Below are 25329 nucleotides of genomic sequence, written 5' to 3'. Positions count from 1 at the left end.
CATTAATATTTTAAGACTGGAAGTTGCTGCTTGGTCTCAATATCTTACAGTCTATCAATGGAACTGTGTTCACTGTATACTCACTAAGTATTATGCAGAACCAGAGTCCAGTTTAAGGGCTAGGAAACAGCTTGAAGCTCCAGACTGTCACAGTTGTCTGAGCGTGGAGCTTGTTTGGCAGAGCTTCTGTTTGTGCTCTCATTTCCAAATTGAACAAACATATCTGCCTGTAAGCGCTCTGTTTCATCTGTAATCACGTTTCTCCTTTCTTCACCATGTCAATAATTTCTTCTTCTCCTCGTGTCTCTCAAGTTTCAACTTTGACTTGAGACTCCTCCTCCTCAACAACACACACACACACACACACACACACACACACACACACACACACACACACACACACACACACACACACACACACACACACACACACACACACACACACACACACACACACACTTCAATCCACGTTTCCTCTGATCTGCCATCCGTCACCAGGTCCCCCTCCTCTGTCTGTGTCCTGCCCCTCCTCTTCCTCACACTCTCTCTCTGCCTGTATCTCTCTCCTTCCACAGTTGTCCTCACATATTAGGTTCCCCCATCCTAAGAAGCAGAACGAGCCTCTGGAATCTTGTGCACTGGTTTTTCCTTCAAGGAGATAGGTGACAGCATGCAGTGGGTTGCTTGGAGAGGATAGCAAAGAGCACTGAGGAGGATTAAGATGAATCAAAGACGGGTTAGGAGGAGATACAGTGAGAAGGATGAAGAAGCTGAACATTGAGCCACCTGCTGTTTAATGCAACGACACTGCTGGCATGTGGCTGCCTGTGCAGAGTGGTTCCCTCTCCTCTCTCCCGCTGACTGCTGCAGGATCTGCACTCATGCCTTTGCATGCTTCTTCTTTCATCAGCAATTTTGAACGGCAGCTTGAATCTTTCCACTAAGAGAGGACCTCTGTCCAAGTCCCTATATGCTGGCTGGCACACTGACCTCTGAGGAAACTCTACTGGACTGAGACTTGGATCACTTCGATCCTTGTGAAGAACAGAGGGGACCTATGTGGGGCTCAGGTAAGCTCATCACAGACTACTGAGCAATGTGAAACCACAGACAACCTTGCGCATTCCTCCTTTGATCACCTCAAAGTGAACTGAGGGATTGGGCAGGCCGGGATGCCCTCATTATTGCAATATTCAGAGCAGAAGGAACGAGCAGGTGACAGTCTTTCAGGAAGCTTTGAAGGTTTCTCTCTTTGATTCTTGTTGGGGCTGTCTCTAACAAAGGTCCACACAGAGAGGACTCTACACTGAGACCTGGTCTGACCTCTAACCTTTCACAAGCAGCAGTGATTTGGTGCATGGCAGGAATGATCAAGAAAGGGTAGGAGACCAACACTGGAATAGAAACAGGGCTGTCCGTACATGTTTGTTCATGACAAGCTTAAATATTTTCCAGTTTAGGAGGACAGATATCAAACTTACTTTCAAAAAGGTGTGTAAACACAACAAACCAAAGGCAAAACCAATACAGATGAAGAAGTGATTCAAATATGGTTATCCCATCTTGCAGGGAGTTATCGCTCCTTTTTAGTTTAAATGATGACCTAATGTTGGCTTCAACTGCTCTTCAGATAGTTTGATATTATTCCCCGTAAGTATGATAAATGTGTTTTTGTGTTTCATGACACTGTTCTAATGTTCATCTTTGGCACATAGTGTTGAGTCTCGTCATGTGACTTTGCATGTGAGGGTTGAACACATGGGTGATGGGGTATTAAATTCTGACTCTGATGTGGTTAAAAGCTTTGCTTAGCGCTTACGTCATATGATGTTGGACTTTCAGGTTCATAAAACTCCATTGTCATTTAGTCTTCAACTGCAGTTTTTAACTTTTATCTCTCACATCATATTGTTGAGGATTATAATTTGTGCGTCTTTCTAAAATGTCTGCATGGGTAAGTCATTTGTTCATCTTCTAGATGCGTATTTTACCACTGATCGTACATATATGTTTAACAAGATTAAAAAAAGTAATAATCAAAGGGAGTTTTAAATCAGTTTTGCCGTGTACCAAACCTCAGCAGGTCAAGCCAATTTCAAAGAAATAACTTAGTTTACATGTTAAACGCAAAAGTTAACTTGCACCTCAGGTTTGTGTCCAGGGTGCGTTTTGGTTGAGTGCATAGTACAGGTCGGATATTCTATCCCTCCATTCTAGTGACACCTTTTTTTAACCTCTGACTTGCAGTAAACATTTGCGCTGCTCAGCCACCAGAGGAGAAACACAAGATTTAGATATACAACCAAACACTGCAGCCACATACTGGTAGCAGTCGCCAGGGTTTTTCAGTTTATGTAGATTAATAACTCTTAATACAATCATGACACTGCATCAAGTTGGATTTGAAAGAAAGTCCAGTGTTTCACAAACTGATTTGATCTCTTCATTGTTGCCTGATTGGTCACTTTAACCTCTAAGTGTCTATTCTTTGTCTGAGACTTCGCCACACGTGGCCTGGACTCCTCAGGTCTCCTAAGGGCTCACTCATAAGGACCACTGCTAAAATTAGAGCTCATCAAGCCTGTCGACACAGCTCTGGCCTCCTGAGGCGGTTAGAGAGAATGATAGGATGGCTGAGGCCACATATACATAACCACACACCGACACACAGATCTACCAATTGCACTGCACGCGAGCATTGTTATCATTTTATCCATAAATTTCAAATATTTCAGCTTGACAAGAGGAATATAACTCCACCTCCACTGTAACTGCTTGGCATTTAGTGTGCTCCGCTCATCTGCAAAACATTTTCATGCTGTCTTGAGACCAGTTTGCAGGGTTAGGTAAACATATAATTACTTTGAAAAATAAAAAATAAAATCTTTGTTTCCTGGGCAAAGCCACGTTTCAAATACAGTACAAAGATGTTGTTAGAAAAATTGCATTGTTCCTTATTTTCTCTTTTGTAATCAAAGAACCAAGGTCAGCCTGTAAGTATAAAATAAAAGCAGCTAAAACACTTGCTTGAAAAGATCACAGTTTATTTTGGTTGAACAAGAGTGTAGTCTAAATCCTTATTTTAATATACTTAATTTTTTTTTTTAATGTATTTTTATTTTTTTTATTTTTTTTATAACTATCAGTGATGAGGTTTGAAAATGGTAACATGCCTATAAAGAAACTTTGTCAACAAACACATCCAAGTCCCTGCTTCATAATAGTTTTAAAAAACAAGCTTGAAAAAACAGACCAAAAGGACTTGAAGTTTGAGTGGTTTCTTTTTTTCCACAACCATTAACAAAATTAAAATGCATGTCAACCAGTGTGACTGCACCTCCTTCACTGAGTAGTTTTAGTTTGAAACTCTAAAGGATAAGAGCACAGTTAACAAACTAAAATTTTTGAAAATAAATAGATAAATAATAACAATAACAATAACAATAATGATAATAATATTGATAATAATAAACGCAGAGCATATCTTAAAAGTTATTATTGTGGTCTAAACCAAAATGGCAAAAAAGACCCCAAAAAAACAAACATCTCATGCGAAAGTTATTATTGTGGTCTAAACCAAAAAAGCAACAAGAACTTTTTGAAAATAAAATAAAATAAATGAATAATAATAATTTGACTGTACTGTAACTATCACTATGTAGTTAAAGGTAATCAGATGCTAAAAATGACAAAACTTTCACCAGTTTTCACAGTAACTGAACAGTTAAACTTTTTATATTCTATAAACAAATTCAACACTACTGATAAAGTAACCACAGCTGTGCTGTAAGCAGGTCCTTGACACAAAGCATAGAGGCCTTGTCTCACCCTCAAAAAGGTCTTAATTTCTAAAATGAAGTACTTACTTTACATTGTCCTGGCTACTAAACTACAATATGAACTGACAGTTGCCTTGTCATGTTAACCTACGGATACATCGTAGCACTGGGCTGCTAGCAGCGCTACATATAGCTAGTGACAGACCAACTGTACAAACAGACAAAATGTTTGCTTGTTGCCATGTTTCAAACAACACTGCTATGTAACTGTAAACATAATCACAACTCACAGCTGGCGTTTTCTCTTTTTTCCACCATTTTTTTCGATTGTGATGCAGGAAAGAGCCAACATACCATACAAAAGTTGCATTGTGGTAAACAACGCACTTCATTACACTTCAGAACCAATAACCTTAAATGGCAATAGTCATGCAGACTGATGCTGACAGTATGTCGCTTACAACACTGACGTCACCATCGTACCTTATAACATATATTAATCGCTAACTCTCCTATTTACTGCAATTTAATTAGTGAAACAAATCTCAACAAATACACACCATTATAAGTTTTACGGCAGGTCATAGTGCTTTGTCATCGGCATTAAATGCATGGTAGGGAAATATAATACCTACAGCAAGTTTACGGTAAATTTAAGACAATTTAAGACCTTAATTACCCAGGTTTTAATTGAAGACATTTTAAGACTTTTTAAGGACCCGTGGGAACCCTGCCTTAGAGCATCTTTAAGTATTAATAACAAGTAAGAAAACTGGGTATTAGCTGTGCAGTAACATCTTGCAACCCTGAAGCTGAAAACTAGCCAAGTGTTTGAACAAGTGGGAAACTTAAAGTCTTACATTCCCGTGAGACACATGCAGGACGGTGCATCACGTAAGTCTAGTGGTCTGGTTTCAGTTTCCCATGGTGACATCCATTAAAGTCCTGCTGTGTCTGACCCTCTTGCCTCAGACAGCCACATTAGCACCTGGCCCATTGGCCACAACAATACACCTACCTGCATTATTCAGCGTGGCTCAACTAATGAGGAAACCTAATCTCAGGCACACAAACCTGATCCTCACAAGCTAAACACACACAGGGATCTGGTTTACTGTGTGTATGTTCAATCATGAGGAAACAGGTCACTTCTCTGTCATCTCATGGCACAACTGCCTTTGAGTGAGTTTAATAAAGTCATTAATTCACATTAGCACAGAGCTCCTATTGAAGTATATCACTCTGGTAAATGTTGGTAGAGAGTGCACGTGCTGAGTTCTCTTTTTAGGCTCACACAGCATCTCCTGCGCGTCAAACAGCTGTCAGCGACCTCCTTCATCTTGCTGTTCCAACACATCTTCAACATTTCCTCACCTTGCACATCGTCTCCAGTCAGTCGGTGTTAACCTCATTCTCCGCTCCCCTTCCTCCCCCTGTTACACTGAGAGTAAAGAGCTGTCAGTCTCTGTCGCACTTCAGTGTCTGCTTTTCTTTGATTCTGTTTCTGAGCAGAGCATGACCCTGGTCTGGTTTGTTCAAGATTTAACTCCACTCTTTTAGGTCCCCTGGCCTCAAACAGCAGGAAGGGGATGCCGGGGGTACAGATTAATGTAGTCAAGATGTGTTTAAGATGCAGCTGATGTGAAGCATGAGGCAGAAAATAGAGCGGGACAAGATGGGAATAAAAATCATCATAGTATACAACGACGAAAGGGTGACAGAGGGAAATGGAGAGCAGAATCGACAGCAGCATTATCACCCTGCTGTCTGATTCAAACACCCAAAGAAAACACTCAGCACCCACTGCTCTCATTGGCTGAACCTGCAGCCAATCACAGTTCGGGTACGCAAGGTGCCTTTAGGATATACTCAACCCCAAAACATGAGAGAGGGAGGGAGGGAGAGGCATGCTGTGGTGCAGAGGTTCCTCTACTGATGCAGGGCTCCATCTCAGCTGCATTCTCTGCTGGACTGAATATATAACTGTGAATAAATTACAGGATTCCTTGCAGTAGTTTGAGAGTGTGCTGTGTTGCGGTCAGGGCTGCCTCTGCTGCTGCTGCTGCTGTGCTCCTCCTCCTGCAGCTGGCAGAGCTGCGAGACGTGCAAGTGGAGATTTGAAGGAGAAGCATCTCATGTGTGGACGAGGGGAAGAGGAGAGAAGGACACAGCGCAGAGATGAAAAGTGAAGGTTGTGATGCTCGGAGTCCTCTCCACGCTGAGTTCTGAGTCACAGCAGTAGCAGAGCAGAGAGAGTCGAGCACAAGGAGGACGTGGGACAGAGAAGTTGAAAGTGGAAGGATACAGGATGATTTTGGGTAAGACAGAATCGGAAGGGTTTTCTCTCTTTGCTCTTCCTGATCTGATTGACTCCTTGTATATCCTTGTCAGTTCTTTCTGTCAAAAAGTCTGAGTGTTGCATGTGTTGCTTTCTTGAAGTTAGTTGAGTCTAAGATGATCAATTTACTTTGTTATGCAGTTCTGTTTGGATTACTTTGCACAATCTGTGGAAGGTGTGAGAAGATTTGCTGTTTTTGTCAATGTGATAATATGAAAAGAACTTTATTTCTACTGTAAGAGGTCATAATATTGCTCAAACTGTCACTCTGCACTCACACAGATGTAATTCAAAAGATATTTCAGAGAAACTGCCAAAATCTTAAAAAGAAAAAGCAGAAAACAAATGAAGAGGTTCTGTAGAGGTCATATTTATTTTGAAGCCTCTCACTTGACTGTAGTCTAACTCTGGGAAATCATCTGATCAGTCATCTCAGTTTCTTGTTGTCAAAAGTGTAGGTGCCTCCTACACTGACAGCATGAACTAATGTCATTCATCAAAATAATCTCCTGCCTCATCAACAACCTTCATTATTGGACCCCTCTCAGTTTTCACAGTCAGCATTCATTGGGTCATTTGGTCGAAAGATTTACTTACTGGTGTTCCCTTCTGCAGTCTCTCGCTCATTCTGTGTTAATGAAATATGATGTATCAACTCACACCAGGGAGACAAATGCTCAAATGACTGAAGAAAGATGGAAGATGTGAAATATCCATATAGTAATGCAGTGAGCCTTAAATATACTTAACTACGCAGGCGAGATCCATAACTGCTTTCAGTTCTCAACATTATAACACTAAATCAAATAGCTTAACAAGTAACATACACTATTATGGCTATTATAATGATTTGTGTTGGTGTAACTAATTTCTGGAAAGAGCTTGCAATGTAAAACCCCTGTGTGTTCGTTCCTTTTTTTCAGTTTTTGTCTGGCTGCACAGCTTTTTTCTGACTCTCTGAAATTACAATCTGTCCTTGTCAGTTTGTCAGTTTTTCAACACAGATGCTCTCAGTCTTTCCTTGAATTAATTTCTCTGACCTTGTCAGATTCTGTTCGTTAAATAAATATTTGAACACTTTATTTTGGTTTGCCTGCTCTGACTTCTGCCGGGGTCTCTCTGTGATCTGACTGCAAGTTTGAGCTGGTGGTAATCCCCCCGCAGAGAGCTTTAACTCTATCTGCATTTGACGCTCCACACACTGACACAAGATCACAGCAATGTGGGCTGTCGGGGTTTATATACAGCATTAGTGTCTGTTTACTGAGGCAGGGACGGAAACAGAAATAGTGTCTGTGAGGGGCAATGACAGTGACAGTATCGATAAAAGATGGAGAAACAATTGTCAGTGAGGTTTGAAAGAACTGTGCAGAAGCTGGCTCATCCCTCTGTGCAGAGCCGAGAGGTACATAGTTTAGTAACTCTTGTGCGATTTTAATGATGAATATTTTAGACCCAGAGGTTTGAGGTCTTTATTTATTTAAAAATGGGCCAAGGCTTCTTCCTGGCTGACGCAAAAACCTCACTCAGCGCTGTGAAAAAAGCTTTGTGGCTTGCATCACTGTTCACCCAACCAATAAAAAGTAATCTATAAATACGCATGTGTGTATGCGTGTGCCTGTACTTGTGCATTCAGTCTCACACACGCACACACACACACACACACACAAAATTTATCTCCTTATCAGTGTCCTCAGAAAGACTCACAGGTGTAGCTGTCCCCGATAAAACAGTATGTCCTTCAAATAGAGGAAATGCTGCAAGGGGTGAAAAGTATTGACACTTAAAATAGAAGAAAATGTGGCTGTTTGTTTAAGTGGCATATATTTTATTTAAGACCAGCTTGATAATGTTGTACAGAACAGAAAAGGCATGTGTTTCAAAAGAAGAGACAGTTTAATAACCGTAAAGGTCTGACTTTACAGTCTATGTCCTGTATAAAAGGAGTATTCCTTCTCCACCAATGATGACTCATCTGTCATGGAAGAAGTGGCTTTACTTTAAGGAGCATAAGGATAAGACCAAATAGATAAAAATAAGAAAAACTTGCACTTTCTGGTGAATTTTACCATAATTTGCTTATTGTTACAGTTCCTTAGACAAAGACTGCATTTCCGCGCTTTATCTTTTCTTTACCTTGAATAGAGATCAGATCTCTTGATCTGTTGATAGTCCTTTTGTTCCTGTTGGATTTCATTCATTGCCTTCATTACCTTATCTTCTTCAGCATATTCTCTGGCATTTTAAAGTTAAAAAAGAATGAAATCAGTAACAAAAATGAGTGCCAGTACAGGCATGTCTTCTATTTATTCATTATTATTTTTTACACAGAGTAAGAGTGACTAGGTGAAATAGAGTCCATGTGTTTGCTATCTTAGAGTTTTTGTTAAAGCTCCTGTGTGGAACTTTCTGCTTGTGTAGATTTTTCGGATTTTAAAGCCACTTTTCTCACCTCTTGGTCACGTACGTGTGCAAGTTCAAACTGGACACCATGTAAAGGTCCTATTTATTTTAACTGTCAACTTTAATTCACTAAATCTGCTGGTCAACTGGTCTGCTGGTCTGTACTCCCTCACACATCACATTTCTGAGGTTGTAGGCCCATCCATTTAGCTTTCTGTTGTTGCCAATGCCCCTTGATTAAGGACAGAAATCAAACAGAGGCCATCTCAAGTTATATGTCCTGCAAAAATAAGTAAATAAATAAACCAGCTGTTTTTAACAGTCACATATAGCATAAAGTGTTAATATTTGTAGTGCAATAAGCAGAAAAAAACCCACTTGTCTGGTTAGGGTTGCTTTTGCTGATCATCTTTTTGTTTTTGGCTTGAGTAGCTTATCAAAAAGGTATCAGTGTTTACTCCAGTCACTTTGATGAAGAGTTGGGAACTCCCTCAAGAGTTCTAAGTTGTTGTTGTTATTATTATTTTAATTTGAATTTATTTATTATTTAATTATTTAACTGCTAACACGTCACTAGGTTTGAAAGACAAATAATTTTTATTCCACTTGCTACTCCTAACTTGATCGTTGCTTTTTATTTTTCCCAAGTCATTGCACATATTCTGTTTTCTCTGTTATTGTCCCAACTGTTTTTGAAATTTAAATCTGAAAACCAGTGGGATGTGGGTTTTAATATCTAAAAAAATAATGTAAGCATAAAAGCCATGACACAGCAGTGATCTTTTGTATTGCAAACGACACAATGATTTAATTATGGTGTTGGATAATGTGTTCTGAGACTGCAGTGTCATTAAACCTGAGATTATAGTGTTCCCTATATACGTTTTTATTAAATTAGGAGGAGAAGCACTTTAGCCCTGTCAGAGAAAAAGAGCTAATAATAAAGGATTATTCGTGTTCTCTTTGTGTCCTTTGAGTCTAGACTATACAGTGCACACTTGTGTAGTCATCTGGCAAAGAGAGGACAAACAGGTAGCCAGTAGTTAAAACAACAAGTGACTCACTTAGAGTATATAATTTATGGATGTATTGTTTGTGACATCACCTGTTTGCTTCTGATACAGAGTTTTGAAGCCTGTTGTTGACTGTGTCCATGTTGGACATGCTGAACTCAAGCTAGCTTCTCCTAAGTTTGGAGGCAAGAGGCCTTCAGTCCCTTTGCAGACAGCTATTTGTTCCTGCCTGTCAATCAGGTCAGCCATGCCAGCTATGCCTTATCACGTGCAAAACTTGAAAGTTGAAAAATTTTAAAATGGAGAGCTATAGAAATGTTTTTCCCATGTACGGTGTTCTCGTAGTCCATAAACATATTTATTCTTCTGAAAAATATCTGCTTCTCTGGCTTGGTGTGTGTTTGGTTTCTGGTGTTCCTGCAGTAAGCACCAAGCAGACTCTCAGTGAGCTGCAGGTTTTAGAACTTCGGTATAAGCTTCATATTTTTGGACCAGAGGTTGCTTTGGGTAATGCTGTTAACTCAGGTCCATGAGTTGTCCTGAAAACACAGTAGAGAGAGGGTAGAAACATATCAGCAGCAAGAAGTTCACCAACTGTGACAATACAGCCAATGAGCTTGAAAGCATTTCACAGGAGTGACTCTTTTGTTCTGCCGGTGGTGTTGCTGGAAAATGTTTCATGGTGTATACATAGGAACACCTGGAGATCTGTACAGTATTTATTGGCAATACGTCCAATCATTTAGATTTTTTACCTGAACTGCAGATCAATGAGATACAAAGACAACCCTTTTACTGAGGACTATTGAAGATTATAGAAATAAGTACTACACTTCATAGCCAACGCAATATTTTGTTGTTTACCAAAGTGGTGGCCTAGACTAACATTTTACCATACATTTACCATACCGGACGTTATGGTGAAAGCATAGTAATTTGGAAGTTAGATGAGAAAACATTCACGAGTATTTCTTTGGACAGAATGATTTATAAATCTGTTGTTTGTTTCTCATTTTGAATTGTGTGTTGTTGTGATCTATGTCTGAAACAAAGTAAATATACGGCTGATGCTTATTTGTGCAATGGCACTTACGTCTCATGAGACTTCACCCATGGTTTAAAAAAAAAAAGAAAAACAGAAATAGCACTTGTGTGTTTTTTTTCCCCGTGGTAAGGGGGGGTTGTTGCCCAAAACCATAAAGTAGGAAGCCTTGAAACCACAGCTCAGATCACTCATGTCTCTTTTTGATGGTTCAGAGGATGAAGAGTCAAAGGGGCCAATGGGCTGAAAATAACTCTGTTTGTTGTCCTGAAGTTATTCAGACCACAGCTGAACCACTAGCCAGACTGTTACCCTCCATAACCTTTGCGTGCGACTCCCTGACCAAGCTATAGCATAAAACCACACTCTACCCTACACACTCCCAAAAATACAGCCTGTAATTTGTGCTTAAACGGAAAAACAAAGCTATAAGTCGTTTAACAGCATACATTGTCCTTTTGTTCTACTTTGATCAGTGATTCATTACTCTTGTGTGTTTTTCTTTCATTCTGTTGTATTAAATCATCGGAGGTGCACCTGGCTTCTGTGCCTCTGAAGCCATTGTGTGTTGGTGTGTTCTTTTTTTTTGCATGTGTGCCTTTGTGTGTTTGTTTAGTGTGATATTCCAGCTCCCAGCAGGTGTGTAAATGGTGAGACAAACAGAATAATATTGTGGGCACAGTGATGTCCTTGTGGTCCTCACTTTGTCAGGAATGTTTCAATGAAGTGGTGCTCTCTGTTTGCTTCAAATGAAGCTTCATCATGACCACAGTGTAATGAAAGAGAGAGTTGGCAGCCAGTTCTGTGTTTTTCAGTCTGTTCCCTAAACAGCTGAAGCCTGTGGGGAGCCACAAACACTACAGGTCACCCTAGATCTATATCTAAAAATGAATGCAGTTATTGTTTAGAGTGGGGACGAACACTGATCCAGCTTTTCTTTCAAGTTCAAGTTCTGATACTAACACTGAAACCTGGTTCTTGGTTTCAGCTGATACAAGCACTGCTCTGAACCAATACCATAATTAAATTAATGTGAGGGTCAGCCTGAAAATTGCACTGCATCAAGATCAGAATTTTCAAAATATGCACCCCAGTCCACTTGATTCAACAGAATGCTGCTGAAAATGATTTCTTAAATTTGGCAAAAAGAAAAAGGACAGCAAAGCAGAAGAAGGCTTTAGTTTTGCAGCAGTGGGCTGTTCAAACTTAGGAGTCCATCACTTACATGAAGAGTGAGATTACGTGAGCTCTGCTTGGTGAGGTTGGAGTTGGTAGATGATCACTGGTCGTATATTAACAGGATTCACTCACATTACAACTTATGGACACGTCTCAGAGCATTGAGTTGTGGGTAGCGCTAAATAGCTGGATTCTTGTATAAACTAAGTTTACAGTTTGCTTGCTGTCACGTTTCAAACAGTAGCGCTATGTAACTGTTGATAAATTTATTACACTGTCACTTTGAATCCAGTGTTAAAAAGGAGAGCTGCTCATTTGCTTCCAAAAACAAACAAACAAAAAAAAGTACACACACCTTGGTAAGAGTCATGGTGTGTTCCACTTACATTGGAACTGGGAAGTGGGAATGATGCCATCTTTAATTTTTAAAAGCACAGCAAAGATGGCAAAGACTGAGTCTCCCTCTGTTTATAACAATATGAATCACACAACCCTTCTTACTTGTTTAAATAAAAAAAAATGCAAATGAAATAAGTTTACACTTAGCTCAGATTTTATTAGAATGCTTACTCCTGCCATGTTTGCATTCATCACGCAGAATAAAAAGGTAGTCTGAAAGGCAATTTAGCTTACTCAATTTAGCCTATATGAGCAATATAAGTGTAATAATAATAATAATAATAATAATAATAATAATAATAATAATAATAATAATAATAATAATAATACATTTTATTCAAAAGCACATTTCTGGGCATTCAAGGTCACTTTTCAATTGAATAAAAACAGTAAAAAAGATAGCACAATAAAACGAAATAAAAAACAACAAGCAAAGATTTTAAGTAAATCTAGTTATATAACTAATAAAAACACAAATTTCAGACTTCTTTTTTTATCTGACAGCATCAGACAAAAAAGATAGACTGTACATGACCTGGACTCAAAACTCAAGGTCTCAGGATCTACTTCAAACAAGACAAGACACGCAAGCAACCTCCGAGGAAGGCAACAAAATAACCCAAAATTGTTCATGCGCATATGACATTTTGCATGTGACAGCCAAAGGTTAACTCTTACAAATGTTTGCGCCGTCTGGGCTGCCTTCATCCCTTTGAAAATAATGTAATCATGAGATTCTAAACACATGACCGGTATAGTGTGTCACATGCTGTGTGAAGTAGTACCACTCTCTTCAGTAAACAGATGGTGTTTTCTTTTTTCCTCCTTTTTTCCTGTGCATTAACCTGCAGGTTAACGTGGCTTTTTACCTTCTCTGGTCACCTTGGACTCACCTCAAAACATGCGGCTCCCTCCCCCTCCTCTATGCCTCTCGTCTTTTTCCACCTCATCTCCCGTCCTTATCCAGACCTCTTTTCCTCGCTCAATTGACTCCAGCCACTCAGCCATTATTTCTCACCAAAGTCCTCATCTCTGGAAGCCCCCAAATTGGGTGGGTGGGTGGAGGGGTACTGCTTCCTGATGTTTCATAATCTCACACTGAAAGAGAGAGATATAGTTTTTCATGAAGAATCTTATGCAGGGACAAGTGCGAACAAGTGACAAACTACATTTGTTATATAATGATGGTTAATTTTTAATGAGAGTGGGCTACATCTGTAAAGGGGAAACAAAAGTCATCATTAGTTTCAAATGCTGCATTAAATACAAGTGAGGCTGCAGAGGGGCTGGCTTGTCTCAAGAACATTGCAGAAACACACACACACACACACACACACACACACACACACACACACACACACACACACACACACACACACACACACACACAGGCACACGCACACGCACACATGCGCACACACAGGATTTCTAAGTGTTCTCAAGGAGGTGGCATTTAAGCGTGGCCACTGAGGTGCAGGACATCTATCATTGAAACAAAGTGCAGGCTGAAATCAACTGTTCTCTCCTTCTGCAGCACTCAGCTCTCCTCTTCACCATGGCCTTTCTCCTTCTCTGTTCAGATCTCACTTGGACAAACAATGACCAGCACCGAGCATATAAATTACCCTTTTCATTCATTCAGACCTCAACGGTTTGTGTACGTGTGCGAGTGTGGTGTCGTTTGTCCCCTGCTTAGGTTAAAACAGCCGCCTGTGACTTGAGGCTGAGCCGAGCTGCAGTAAATTGGATTTCATGCTCAGTCCTTCACAGTAGCAGTATGCGACACTAAGACAGAGCCATCTTCCCCCGCTGCAATCATGACAAAGTTAGCTCAGTGTTTCTTCAAAGGTTAACACAGTTTCATTACATTTGCACCCCCTGGGCATGAGCTGATGTAGCAAAACATTTAGGGAGTTTATATAACGGATCTTAGAGACGAATATTATGTCAGCTTGTCCAAAAATGTGGTAGCTCAGCGATACTGCGACAGAAAAGCAAACAGATGCCATGAAGCATTTAAACAAACGACCATCACTGGCGTAGTAATTGTGTCATCTGCCACCAAATGTTGTTTCATTCTTTTTCACATTGCCTCCAGGAAAAAAAAAGGAAACGGCACAGCAGATCCAGTGGTTTTTTTAAGGGTTACATGCTGTCCCTTGTTGCTGCAGTGACAGCAAGTAGAGATTTTGTCAGGAGGCGGCGTGCTAATCTACTACTGAGGCTCATTTCAAAGTCTTCAGTGTAGAGCAGACCATGCAGATACAGATGTGAGACAACTGTCATCAAATGTCAACCTCATCTTTTCATAAGAGTTGGTCTAGATCCAAATGTCTGATTTTTATTTATTTCAGGAATCAGGAATGCTTTATTAATCCTGGGGGGAAATTTGGTATTATTGTTGCTCTTTACATAATACAGTAGTTAGAAACAAGATGAATAGGGACAAACAATAACTATTTACATAAGGTGGTAGACAAGAACTATTCAGAACAGATATTGCACCAATTGAAGGTATAAGAAAGAATATTGCACTTAATGAGATGAACAGATTAGTGGATTTTTTTTTGACAGATATTGTGTAGATGAATATGTGAGACAGGTATTGCAGATTAAGCACCAGTGAATAAATTAAAGTGACCCCAGGTTTTTTATTCAGGGTCCAAAGAAAAAGTCCAAAGGGAGGAGTTATAAAGCCTGATGGCCACAGGCAGGAATGACCTCCGGTATCTTTCTGTGGTGCTACGTGGGGAGATCAGTCTTGCACTGAATGTGATTTATGTATTTATTCATTTTTTCTAACATTTATTTTCCTTAAATTTTGGCCAATGATTTCAGAGCTTCATCCTCTGGCCAGGCTTCATTCAGTCTCCTGGTTCTGCCATGGGAACAGGCACTGAATATAGAGAGGCTCCAGCAATACCACTGACTTTGACATTACCTCTGTGATCATTAAACCTAGATTGGCTTAATGAATTGCCAATTTAAGAGGCCTTAGTCACAGCATATTGGTGTGTGCATGCCAATGTGTGCACGTCTGGGTTAGTCAATCTACTGTGACGATTAGAATCTGTCCCTGGATGCGTGTGTGTTTTTTCCCTCCCTTTCTCTGCTGCATCTCTTCATTCCTGTCCTACTACCTCTCACTCACATTTCATGCAAAAATTCAATAAGCTATTACACAGGTATTGATCTTTTTCTCTTCCAAACATTTGCATTAGAAAAAAAAGGCAATAAGAAGAGAAGCAGGGTGAGAGGGAGCTGTCTGTTCATTTTAGTCGGAAGAAAGAGCAATAGACGGAGCAGCCTGGATTTATAGAGTTTGGCAGCACTTTAACACTTTAACGCTCCTCAGAATGTGTCCAATCAATGCGCTCCCTCCCTGCGTGGCTGCTGTCGAAGAGACGATGTGTTCTCTTATCTGATGTCATTGTAAATCACTCAGGAGGAGGGTAGGTCAGGGGAAGCTGCTGCTACACTCATATTCAGCCACCATCAAATGGTCAAACTACATCACTCTACTGTTAGCATTTCCACAGTGAATTCAGATTCACAAGAAACAGAAGGAAGACTTGCTTTGACCTTTACATTATAAAGTGGCGTAAAATGAGCTGGGGATTTACTGGGAGCGTGTCAGGAATACGCTTCACTAACCAATGGGGAAACACAATGATGATACCTCTGAGCCAATCCATAAAGCTTAAGCGTTATTGTCTCTCTGCGTGCTTTGTTAACCACATGTTTAATTACCTCAGAGACATTTTCCACCATGTATTTTAGTTTCTGACACAATAACTGGAAGAAAATAAAAGAACTCATTGACTTTTGGGATTAATGAAGGATGAGTGAGGTGATCTTTTGTATAAGAAAAAAAAAAGTTCACCAAACCCCATGAGAAGATAAAAAAAAAAACATTAGTGAACACCAGCCTGACAAATCTAAAGAATATGTACTGTGCTCCACTCAAGCCACTTCACTACAAAAACCAGATACACTGCTGCACTAGCTTACGTGTTCCTTTTGCATGAGCCCATATGTTCTCAGTAACTGATGCAGCCACTTTAGAGTCATTCATTGAGCTGTCCTTTCCAGAGGCTCCGGGTCCCTATTGATGGAGCAACAATATTGGTTTTCTGAAGCCAGACATGAACTTGTTTGAATCTAAGAATGGTGTAGGAAAGGAGTGATGGTAAAAGCAGTTGTCACATTTGGCAGCTAATAACCATTGTGACGTTACATATTGTTTGAGGGGCAAACAGACCTCAGTTGCTTCATTGGTAGGCTAAAAGAACTAAGATGGCCTGACTATCATTTCCAGCAGCTGATCAACATAAATCCACTTACATAAAAAAACAGTCACAATTGACAAATGTGTTAAAAACACTGAATTATGTTCGAACATCATACTCACTGAAAACTAGAACCAAAACTTATGAATGGTTTTTGTTCCATGTGCAAAATGAACAACCTCTCCAATAGTTGTACAGCAAATTTCACAATATGAGCAATTTTTTGTTACTTGTTAGTAATCACGAACTCAAACTGGCCAGCAGCGGGCACACTGCCTCTGGCCGCTAATACGTGAATGTATTCACTAGCTCAGCAAACACCTGCAGCATCACGTTTCTATGTGGGAGAGACTCTAGAGCAATGCACCTAACTTGGCATGTTAGCTCAAGCTAATCACAGGGCTATTTGACACAAACCTGCTCAGCAAACTTGCGTTGCTCTTTGTCCCGTGCTGCTTTCTAAGTGCCTGAAAGCCAGTGAATATTGAACCAAACTTCACCCTTGTTTACAAAAAAGCTTTTTCTGATTGGTGTATCGCTTTCTTTGTTTGTGTTTTTTCTCTACTCTGTGCTGCTCAGGATAGCTTCTTCCACTCACTAAACAACATGCAACGTCAAAACTGGGTGTGCTGTGATTGGCTGAGGTCAACCTCACCTACTCTCTGGCCAGGAACGTCCCAAAACATTCAAAACATCAACATACAGGCAGAGGAGACGGTTCAAGGCAGACACCGACACTGACAGCATGTATAGAGGCCCAGAAGTGACAATTGAGCAGGATTATATCTGTAAAAGCTGACATTTTGGCTTTGGAAAAAATCCTGCAGACTCTACCTTTAACTAGAACATTTTTTAAAGTGGGCCCCTTTTTCTCTCATTTTAAACATGCTTATAGTACGCTGCTGTAATACACTGAGCTGAAAATACCCTAAAAATATACTATTCTCCCCCCCGTCTGTGAAAAGACATGAGGTGTAGATTGTTATGGGCAAAGTACCAGATTTCTGTATCTGGCTGTTGCATAGACTCATTACTTGATGCTCTCTGCTGTGGTGTATGAAGCTGTGTAAGGTGAATTATTACTGCTGTTACCCTGCACCACAAAAACCTTGCCGTGGTTGTTCTGGAGAGGTGATAACAGAGGCCATGTGAGCTCTGGCATTCATGGCATGTCTAAAAGACATTTAAAGCGTGACCTGCTCTTGCTCCCTCTTGTGCAGCACATGCAAAATTAGCCAGGCAAAAATGACAACAGTTACAGCTGAGCTTCAGTTGTCACAGCCTCACAAGCACTGAAACAGGGAGGGGAGAAATGCCAGAAGGAGAGACTTTCCCCTCCATCTATTTCTGATCCTGACAGCACATTCTTTACGTCTTCCCTGCTGTCACTGAAAGGAGCATTCTCTGCTGTTACCAAAATAGCTTTTTCTTCCCTTCATTTACAAGTGACCAGTTTTCTTTTCAAATGTAACAAAATTGGTAAGTAGTCATCACAAAGCAGCAGCAATAAAAGATGATGATTGCATATAATCTCAGGAGAAAAGATTATACAAATTCTCTGCGCAGCCAGTTAGGGCCTGCAGCAGCCTGCCAGTGTACGCTGCAGAAGAGAATAAGTAGAGGAAGGAGAATTGGAAAAGAAGAGCACATAACAGAAAGAGGATGAGAAAAAGCGGGGACAAAACAGCTAGAAGGACTGGTATGGAGAGAAGTACGGATTGGGGAGACAGAAGCAGGCAGACCGAATAAGGGACCATGAAATGGGGATAGAACACAGCGCTTGGATAGAGAGAGACAGAGGGAGAAATGGAAAAAAGGCGGATATCTGCAGCACCCCAGCTGCGAGGCTTAAGGAGCTTAGCCCTCCTGCCCATCACGGAAGACTCCTCAAGTGCAGGCATTCACTGCTGCTGAGCCATGACTGAAAGAAAAGTGAGCAAGAGAGGCAGAGAGAGGAGAGGTGAGGGTGTGTTGGGCTCAGTGTGAGGGTAAATGAAGAGGGGATGAGAGATTCAAAAAGCAGATCTGAGTCATTCATACAGTGACTTGAAACGTTCAAGTGACACATAATTATGCCAATTTTTAACACGGCAGCCTTATCTTTGGGTAGACTGAGAATATTTTTTCATGTTGTTTAAAGATATATGAGATAAATACCAATCTTGTGTCGAAATGTAGATAAAAGACCACATCATTCCTGCACTGCATTTTGTAGCGTTGCCACAACTGTGCATACAGGATAATAATAATAATAATAATAATAATAATAATAATAATAATACAGAAAAAATAAATAATAAGATAAAAAACTGCTTAATCTCAAGGAGGTACAAAGGTCGATATTTTGTGTGTTTTTTTATAAGGTTAAATTAACAGTTGGCTAGCTCCTGGAAGCACAGCATCTGCAAAATAGGTCAAACCATGAGCTTGACTCTGTCGGGGGTAATAAAGCTCTTTTACCTAATTGAAAAAAACTTAAAATAAAAAAAAATAAAATTAAAAAAAGCACATGGTGGTTATATGATGGGCCTGAAGAGATGCTCCTGGTAGCCCCAAAAGAAACATTTTGAGTCTTGTTTACAAAGCAGCTATATAATTTTAGGAGACCTTGTCTGGTTTAAGTATATTTCCCTAAAACTCTGACGGGACAGATATTAGCACTTGCAGACCTGCTATGGTTCCCCTTTGTTATCATCTGTGTTATGAATTACATCTTAAATTTTCCTCTCCTTGCATCTTTTGCAGGAAGTGTAAACCGACCAGGGCCGGTCCCTGCCTTCCTTAGGAGCCCACCTGTCATCCCACCCCCGCTGGACATGAAACCCTTCCTGCAGTTCCCCTTGGAGTCTCCTCACCCAGCCAGCATTGGGCTCTTCCACAACTTTAACACAGTGAGTGCTCACAGGCTGACTCGCATATGAGAAAAAGTTTGTGCCCACATGGTATCTGGGATTTGTTGTCCTTTTGTTTTACATAAAAGGGGGCAGCTCAGATTCAGTGGTAATTCTGGAGCCTTGCCTTCTGTTTGAGTGATAAAGTGCTGTGGATTTATACCAAATAATCCAAAATGATGAGGTGACAGCTGTTTACTTTTTATTCAGCAGAGTCAGTTTCAGCATAATTGAGAAAATGCCCAGTGGAGTGTTTTACTGCTATAAAATGAGTAACAGCTAATCAATTGTGTAAGAGGCACAGGCTATGTTCTCTACAGTCAGCATTTTCTGTGGCTCCTGCTCATTTCCAGATTGGGTTTCATGTGAAGGTCAGGGTGGCGACAAACAGGAATTCATGTGCATCACACACATACACACTCAAACATACACTCGTACATACACACATTACTGCTTAGCCCATCATCATGCACTCAGGCAAAATGACCTGTCTGCAGGATCATGATTCATACGGCTTCAGTGAGGACAGCGAGTGTGTGGGCTAAGGCCAGTGCACCTCTATAAAATCTCCCTTTGTCTACACATTGAACTCAAGCTAGTATAGACCTGTTTACGGTCAACTTCATCAAAAACACACCTGAGCATCAAAAGCAAGGTTTCGCCCCACTCATCCTGAAGCTTTCAACAATGAATAAAAAGTTTCATCAGCATCTTCACTCCTGTAATTAAAAACCAAAGCATCTGCTTTATCATCAAGCTGTCATAACAGACACAGTTTGTTGGAACTGAAACACATGGCTACATGCTCTGAACATGACATGACTAATAATAGTAGCAAAAATTTGAAAACAAGTAACCAGTCGAAGGACTTGTGGGAATTTGTGTGTGTATTTGTGTGAGTGTGTGTGTGTGTGTGTGTTGAGTTCAATGTCTTAACTAAATGTGTGCAAATCTTCCAAATACAACAAATTCACCTCGTAGTAATACCTGAATCTGTCTCCAAACCACTCAGAATGGTCTTTTCTAAAAATAGCACGCGATCTTAACGAGACTTGCTGAAATGATGAGTCCATCACAGAACTATCTCCTAGCTGGTTCATGACGTATTGGAAGGGCAGGCCACAAACCCCAAGGTCTGCTCTTGGCTCCACCCCCAATATTCTTTCAGAGAACAGGTTAATCAGAGGGAAAGGGGTTTGTGAAATATGGAGCCTCAAAGGAACAGGAGCTAAAACAGAGAAGTCAGAAAGAGTGAGATTTTTTTCTGTAAATCATGTAAAGCTACCACGGAGGTACCAGAGGGACAGTATAAAGCCTTCAATATGATAATTATTTTGTACAGATTACACCTGTATCCTGCAGACCCAAAGGACACACAGGTACCGTTGCATCATCTCTCGCTGTAACAAATACTGGACGGGTACCAGACTAGTGTATTTTATGATGAATGAACACATCCGTAACATCAACAGACTGCAATTCCTTTTCATAAAGTAGCAAAAGCACAAAGAAACTCTGACATAAGTTTCATTCACCTCTGTCAATGTAAGAGGTACGCTGTCCTCTGGCTAATGATAGTGATCAACATGCTGATTTGAAGGTCAGGTGGCATAAGAAGTTATCTTGAAAATAAGCTTAGTTTTCTGGAGATAACCAGGAAAATAAGTTAAGATATCGAGAAAATGTAGGTAACATATTGTATAACATCATGGCCTTTCAGGGCTTCCTTACAATAGTATCAAGTGGCTTATATAGTTTATTTTGGTGCACATGCCAGGTGACTCCACTTTATACGTGTATATTGTACCTGGCCACAAAATATTTGACCGATTGCTCCTGTCTTTTTTCCACTTATAGATTTTACACAGATATCTGGAAGTCATTTGTCAAAGTCAGGTTGTTGAGGTAGCATTTACAATCTTTGGGGGTTTATCTTCTCATGCAGCTCCACAAACTTCCATAATCATTGTCCACAAATTGTCAAAGGGTCTAGACAACACTGCTGTCACCTTGTGACAGACATCAGCCTATACCTGTTTCAACACAGAAGTGTTTCACCTTGGGTCAAGTCATTCTGCAGAGACTGGAGTTCTGACAGTTATCCAGAGAGACTATATCAGCTCTGACTCGACAGGATTACAGGAAGTTTTTAGATAATTAAGATTCTCAAGAGTGTACAGCAGGTCTCAGCATCCTGAATGGAGACAGCACACTGAGGCATGGGGTGTGCGAAGGGAGACAATAAGCCAGTCGGCATAAAAAATCTGAACACTCCAGAGGGAAATTATTCTTTAATTTGGTAAAAGTTTATTGTATGTGTTATGAGCCTTTGTGTCGGCTGGGAAGAGTGAGTTTACCTTAGAGCCAGAACTCAAAGACTGTCATCATACACAAGCCAACTTTTCATATTACTTATTTTGTCTGTGTTTTCAGACTTATCAATTATCATTTATTTTTAGTAGTAATTTGATCTGTAGCTAGTCTGACTTTTAAACAAAATATAGAGAGATTAGAACAAAGCATGACATGACATGGATATAATTTTCTTACACTTAAAAAAAAAAAAAATCAAATCATGATGAAGCACAGGTAAATCAAAGGGGTAAACAGGTTTAGATAGGCAACTATTATCCAGGGCCTCTGATAGTTGATCACTGTGTCTAAATTACAAAGCCTGGGTTAATGGATGGAGTTCAAAACACTTAAGTCAAATCTCTCATTTCTGACTTGGTTTCATGTAAAGTTATGTAAGCTTGTGCTGTGTTTGGCAGGGAGACTAATGTAAACAGATGTAAACATATTTGAAGGTGTTACAGGTGTATGAATAATAAAAAAAAAAATCACAAGAGAGGCAAGTTAGAGACCTGATCAGAGAAAGGAGCAAAAAAACAGAAGACTAGAGTCTATAAATATGTCTCACATTACATTCAAACAAGGTTCTGCTTTTCAGACCAATTATACTATATTCCCTTGAGCCTGGAGCTCAGGAGTGTACACAGTCTCCATTTGGCAGCATGAAAGAGAGGGGGGGCAAAGGCTGAGTATAACCGCAGTGTGCTTTTGGCTGCCTAATGAGGGTAACACCCAGCACTGTGGTTCTTCAACTCTGCCATTGGGTAAAAAAACTCACACAAGTTCATCAAAGTCATCTAAATGAGGTACTAAACATTTATAAGAAAACGTCATGGTGTAAATTTGGCCTCAGTGGTAGTTTTATGAAAAGGCTGCAGCCCTGTGTTTGCAGATGTCACCCTTACACTTAGTTAAAGACATTTAATTTACAGCTTTGAATACATTGTTTTACTGTGTTTGATTATTTTTTTCATATATCTATACGAGTTATCTCTTAATTTACCTTATAAAATATCTATGGCACACTACTCACAATTTTATCAGCCTTTTTTGTCGTTCTTGACTATTATGCAAGTTGATCACCAGTGCTTACCAGAACTTACTTCCCTGTCTAAAAACAGTCTTCAAAAAGCAGAAGGTAAAGGACAAGACTAAATGGATAACTAAAAAAACATTTAAGCCAAAGACTGTTTTAAACATATTTTCACCAGTGTCCACTTTAGCCAGCTTGTGCCAAGTAAAAATAAACACACAGCAATAATGTTGACATGGGTAAGCCTTCATTGCCTGCCTAGAGTTAACATTAGTTAAGAACATACATAACACCTCAGTTAAGTGTGCTTTTGCTACATAACAACTAGCTTATCAATGTATCAATAGGATTTAAAGGTGCATCATTCAATGGTGTTCTAATGATAAGTGGTTTCTTTTACAGGGTTGGTAAATGGGTTGAGAGTTTAGCGGGTTTGGTGTGCAAAAGAGCGCAAAAGAATGTAAAAAAATTATAAGACTACTTATCTTTGATTCTGTATCAACTAGTCTTTCAACTGACAAAAGATCATTTAGAAGCAGGCACATCGAAACTCAACATCTTCAGGTCAGTGGTTACCCTGTGTTTACTGTCATTTCAAGGCAGAATAATGAACGTAGTGAACTATGCGTTTTTCACTGGATGAGTTCCTGGTTAAACACTAACAGTTAAAAAATGAAGTCAGCACACATGTCCTTTAATTTGGACAAAAAAACCTAAAACAATTTAAGTGTCAGAATGATGGGTCTGTGCATTTTAAAGAACGTTAACATGTGCCTATGTGTAAACATTGAAATGCAACAAAAACTGTAGATTATGGACAAACTTCTTTAGGACTTAATATCACCCTTTCACACAACCCCACATTGTATTGACTAAGTAAAACACCTAATACACAATTTCCATTTTATACTGTAAAACACTATTCAGTAGAATCTAAAACCTCTAGTCTTTTTTAATCAGACTTGGTAGATTTATATGTAAAAGCTGACGTGTTATGTTCAGCCAATTTTACTGTATTATGATTTTAATACATTTCTGCTGTGTAATTACTCAGCATACTCATTATTGCAAATGTGAAACCACATACCCCACAGCCAAAGATTTGTAGCAAGGACCCTCTGCTCCTACGGTAATCAGCTGAATCGTGTCTGATGTACATTTCATCTTTCCTCAGCGTCCTCTGTTGGAAATATCTTTAATGTTTTAAGCATTGGCCTGATGCGATGTTGTGAAAAGCTTAGGTTTTATAGTATAATAACATAGTACACATTTTTGGAGATATGGAGTCTGTAATTAGGCCTGCCCAACCTCAGCATGAATTAAAGCGCTTGAACGGCACCCAAGAGCTCAGGCACAGACAGTGTCACCAGCTGCTGCAGAGACAAAACACACCCTCCTGTCCACATCAATCAGTGTTCCCTCTTCAATTCACTCTTTTTATCTTCAGGCTTTCCCCTTCAGCGGCCTTCTTTTGTCATTTGACTGCACTTCTCCAAAACCTTTCTCTTTCATCCACATTCACAGAGCTGTTAGGGAATCAGAGACACAGCCCTCTGAGCTCTTCTGTGATGCAGAATCGTTGATATGACCTCTGGATTGTCTTTCCTCAGATGGACCCTGTCCAGAAAGCTGTGATGACGCACACCTTTGGGCCACCTATGGTGAAGACAAAGCGGCCAATCATCTCCTGCAACGTCTGTCAAATACGTTTTAACTCTGAGGTATGAAACGCTGTATGACTCAGATAGAGAAACTGCTTTTAACCGCTTGGGCTACCTAGAAGCTAATGATGCTTGGGTTGCTCAAAAGCCTAGTATACTACACATAAAGTTTTGACACACTTTAAAGGTTTTTGCCCCATTAGTGTTACTTCAGGGTTTTTTCAAGGAATGTTCCTTCTTTGAAATGCTCTCAAAGTAACTATCCTCAGTTGGTGTAATATTTATTGCTTATAAAAACCACATAAAGCCCATGAGAACCCAAAATAAACACGCTTCCTAAGAAAAAGAAAAACTTCCTCAAACTAACAATGTTTTAAGCCAACACTGTGATAAACTAACTGTTTTACCCTAATAAATAACACAGTTACATCAACATATCTCTTCTACAGAGAGGAAACCAGACATGAAACAGGGTATATCTACAAATTAAGACAGGAAATCAAAGACAGATGATAGCACAGAAAGCACCAAATAAGATGTCCTCATGACATAGGTAGCAGACTTAAAGCTGATCATAACCATTGTTGAAAGGATAAGTACCAGTTCTTAACATGTCCAAAGCTTTAAAACCTTGTATCTAAGTGCCAAAGGTGTTAAAACCTAGGTTGGGACTTTATCACTTCAACAAAGAACTAAAAGTCCAAAAACCACCCGACTGTGTATATGTCAGTCCAGTGGAGATTTCTGGATGGATGGGTGTAAGACTTGTGAGAGTCAAACTCAGCTAACATAAGCTCATCCTCAAAGCTACCTTGGAGCTGATTGTGCACATTTTCTGCATCTCACCCTTGACAGATGGCACTACTCCAACACGAAGCAGAGGGTCGGAAATAAAAGAGGAGAGAAGTGATGAAACTCTAGAGGGCTGATTTGAGTGCCTGCATTAAAGA

The 25329-nt window shown here is 39.9% G+C and overlaps 1 protein-coding gene and 1 long non-coding RNA gene across 4 annotated transcripts in view; one reads left to right on the top strand and one right to left on the bottom strand.

Annotated features, from left to right (window-relative positions):
* The window catches only part of LOC141797820 (uncharacterized), a 60971-nt gene that overhangs the window by 9168 nt on the left and 26474 nt on the right, over window positions 1–25329 (bottom strand). Inside the window, exons 2-3 of one of the 2 annotated variants that reach the window (XR_012599109.1) lie at window positions 13047–13251; window positions 9927–10072 (exon numbers count right to left, since the gene is read on the bottom strand). This is a non-coding gene — a long non-coding RNA (uncharacterized LOC141797820). Of the gene's footprint in view, window positions 1–9926; window positions 10073–13046; window positions 13252–25329 lie in introns of those variants that run through there. The other variant, XR_012599110.1, reaches the window with a different exon arrangement.
* LOC141797795 (zinc finger protein 385A-like) overlaps window positions 572–25329 on the top strand; it is a 33608-nt gene continuing 8850 nt past the window's right edge. Inside the window, exons 1-3 of one of the 2 annotated variants that reach the window (XM_074679482.1) lie at window positions 572–1070; window positions 19188–19333; window positions 24329–24439. In XM_074679482.1, the coding sequence (XP_074535583.1) occupies window positions 1058–1070; window positions 19188–19333; window positions 24329–24439 (270 nt within the window). In that variant the 5' untranslated portion in view covers window positions 572–1057. Of the gene's footprint in view, window positions 1071–5679; window positions 6098–19187; window positions 19334–24328; window positions 24440–25329 lie in introns of those variants that run through there. The other variant, XM_074679487.1, reaches the window with a different exon arrangement.

This window comes from Halichoeres trimaculatus, unplaced genomic scaffold (assembly GCF_033239565.1).
Source record: "Halichoeres trimaculatus isolate MK-OKI-2021-1 unplaced genomic scaffold, fHalTri1.1 fHalTri1_scaffold_1, whole genome shotgun sequence".
Classification (NCBI taxonomy): Eukaryota; Metazoa; Chordata; class Actinopteri; order Labriformes; family Labridae; genus Halichoeres; species Halichoeres trimaculatus.
This window is presented reverse-complemented; position numbering and strand designations above follow the sequence as displayed.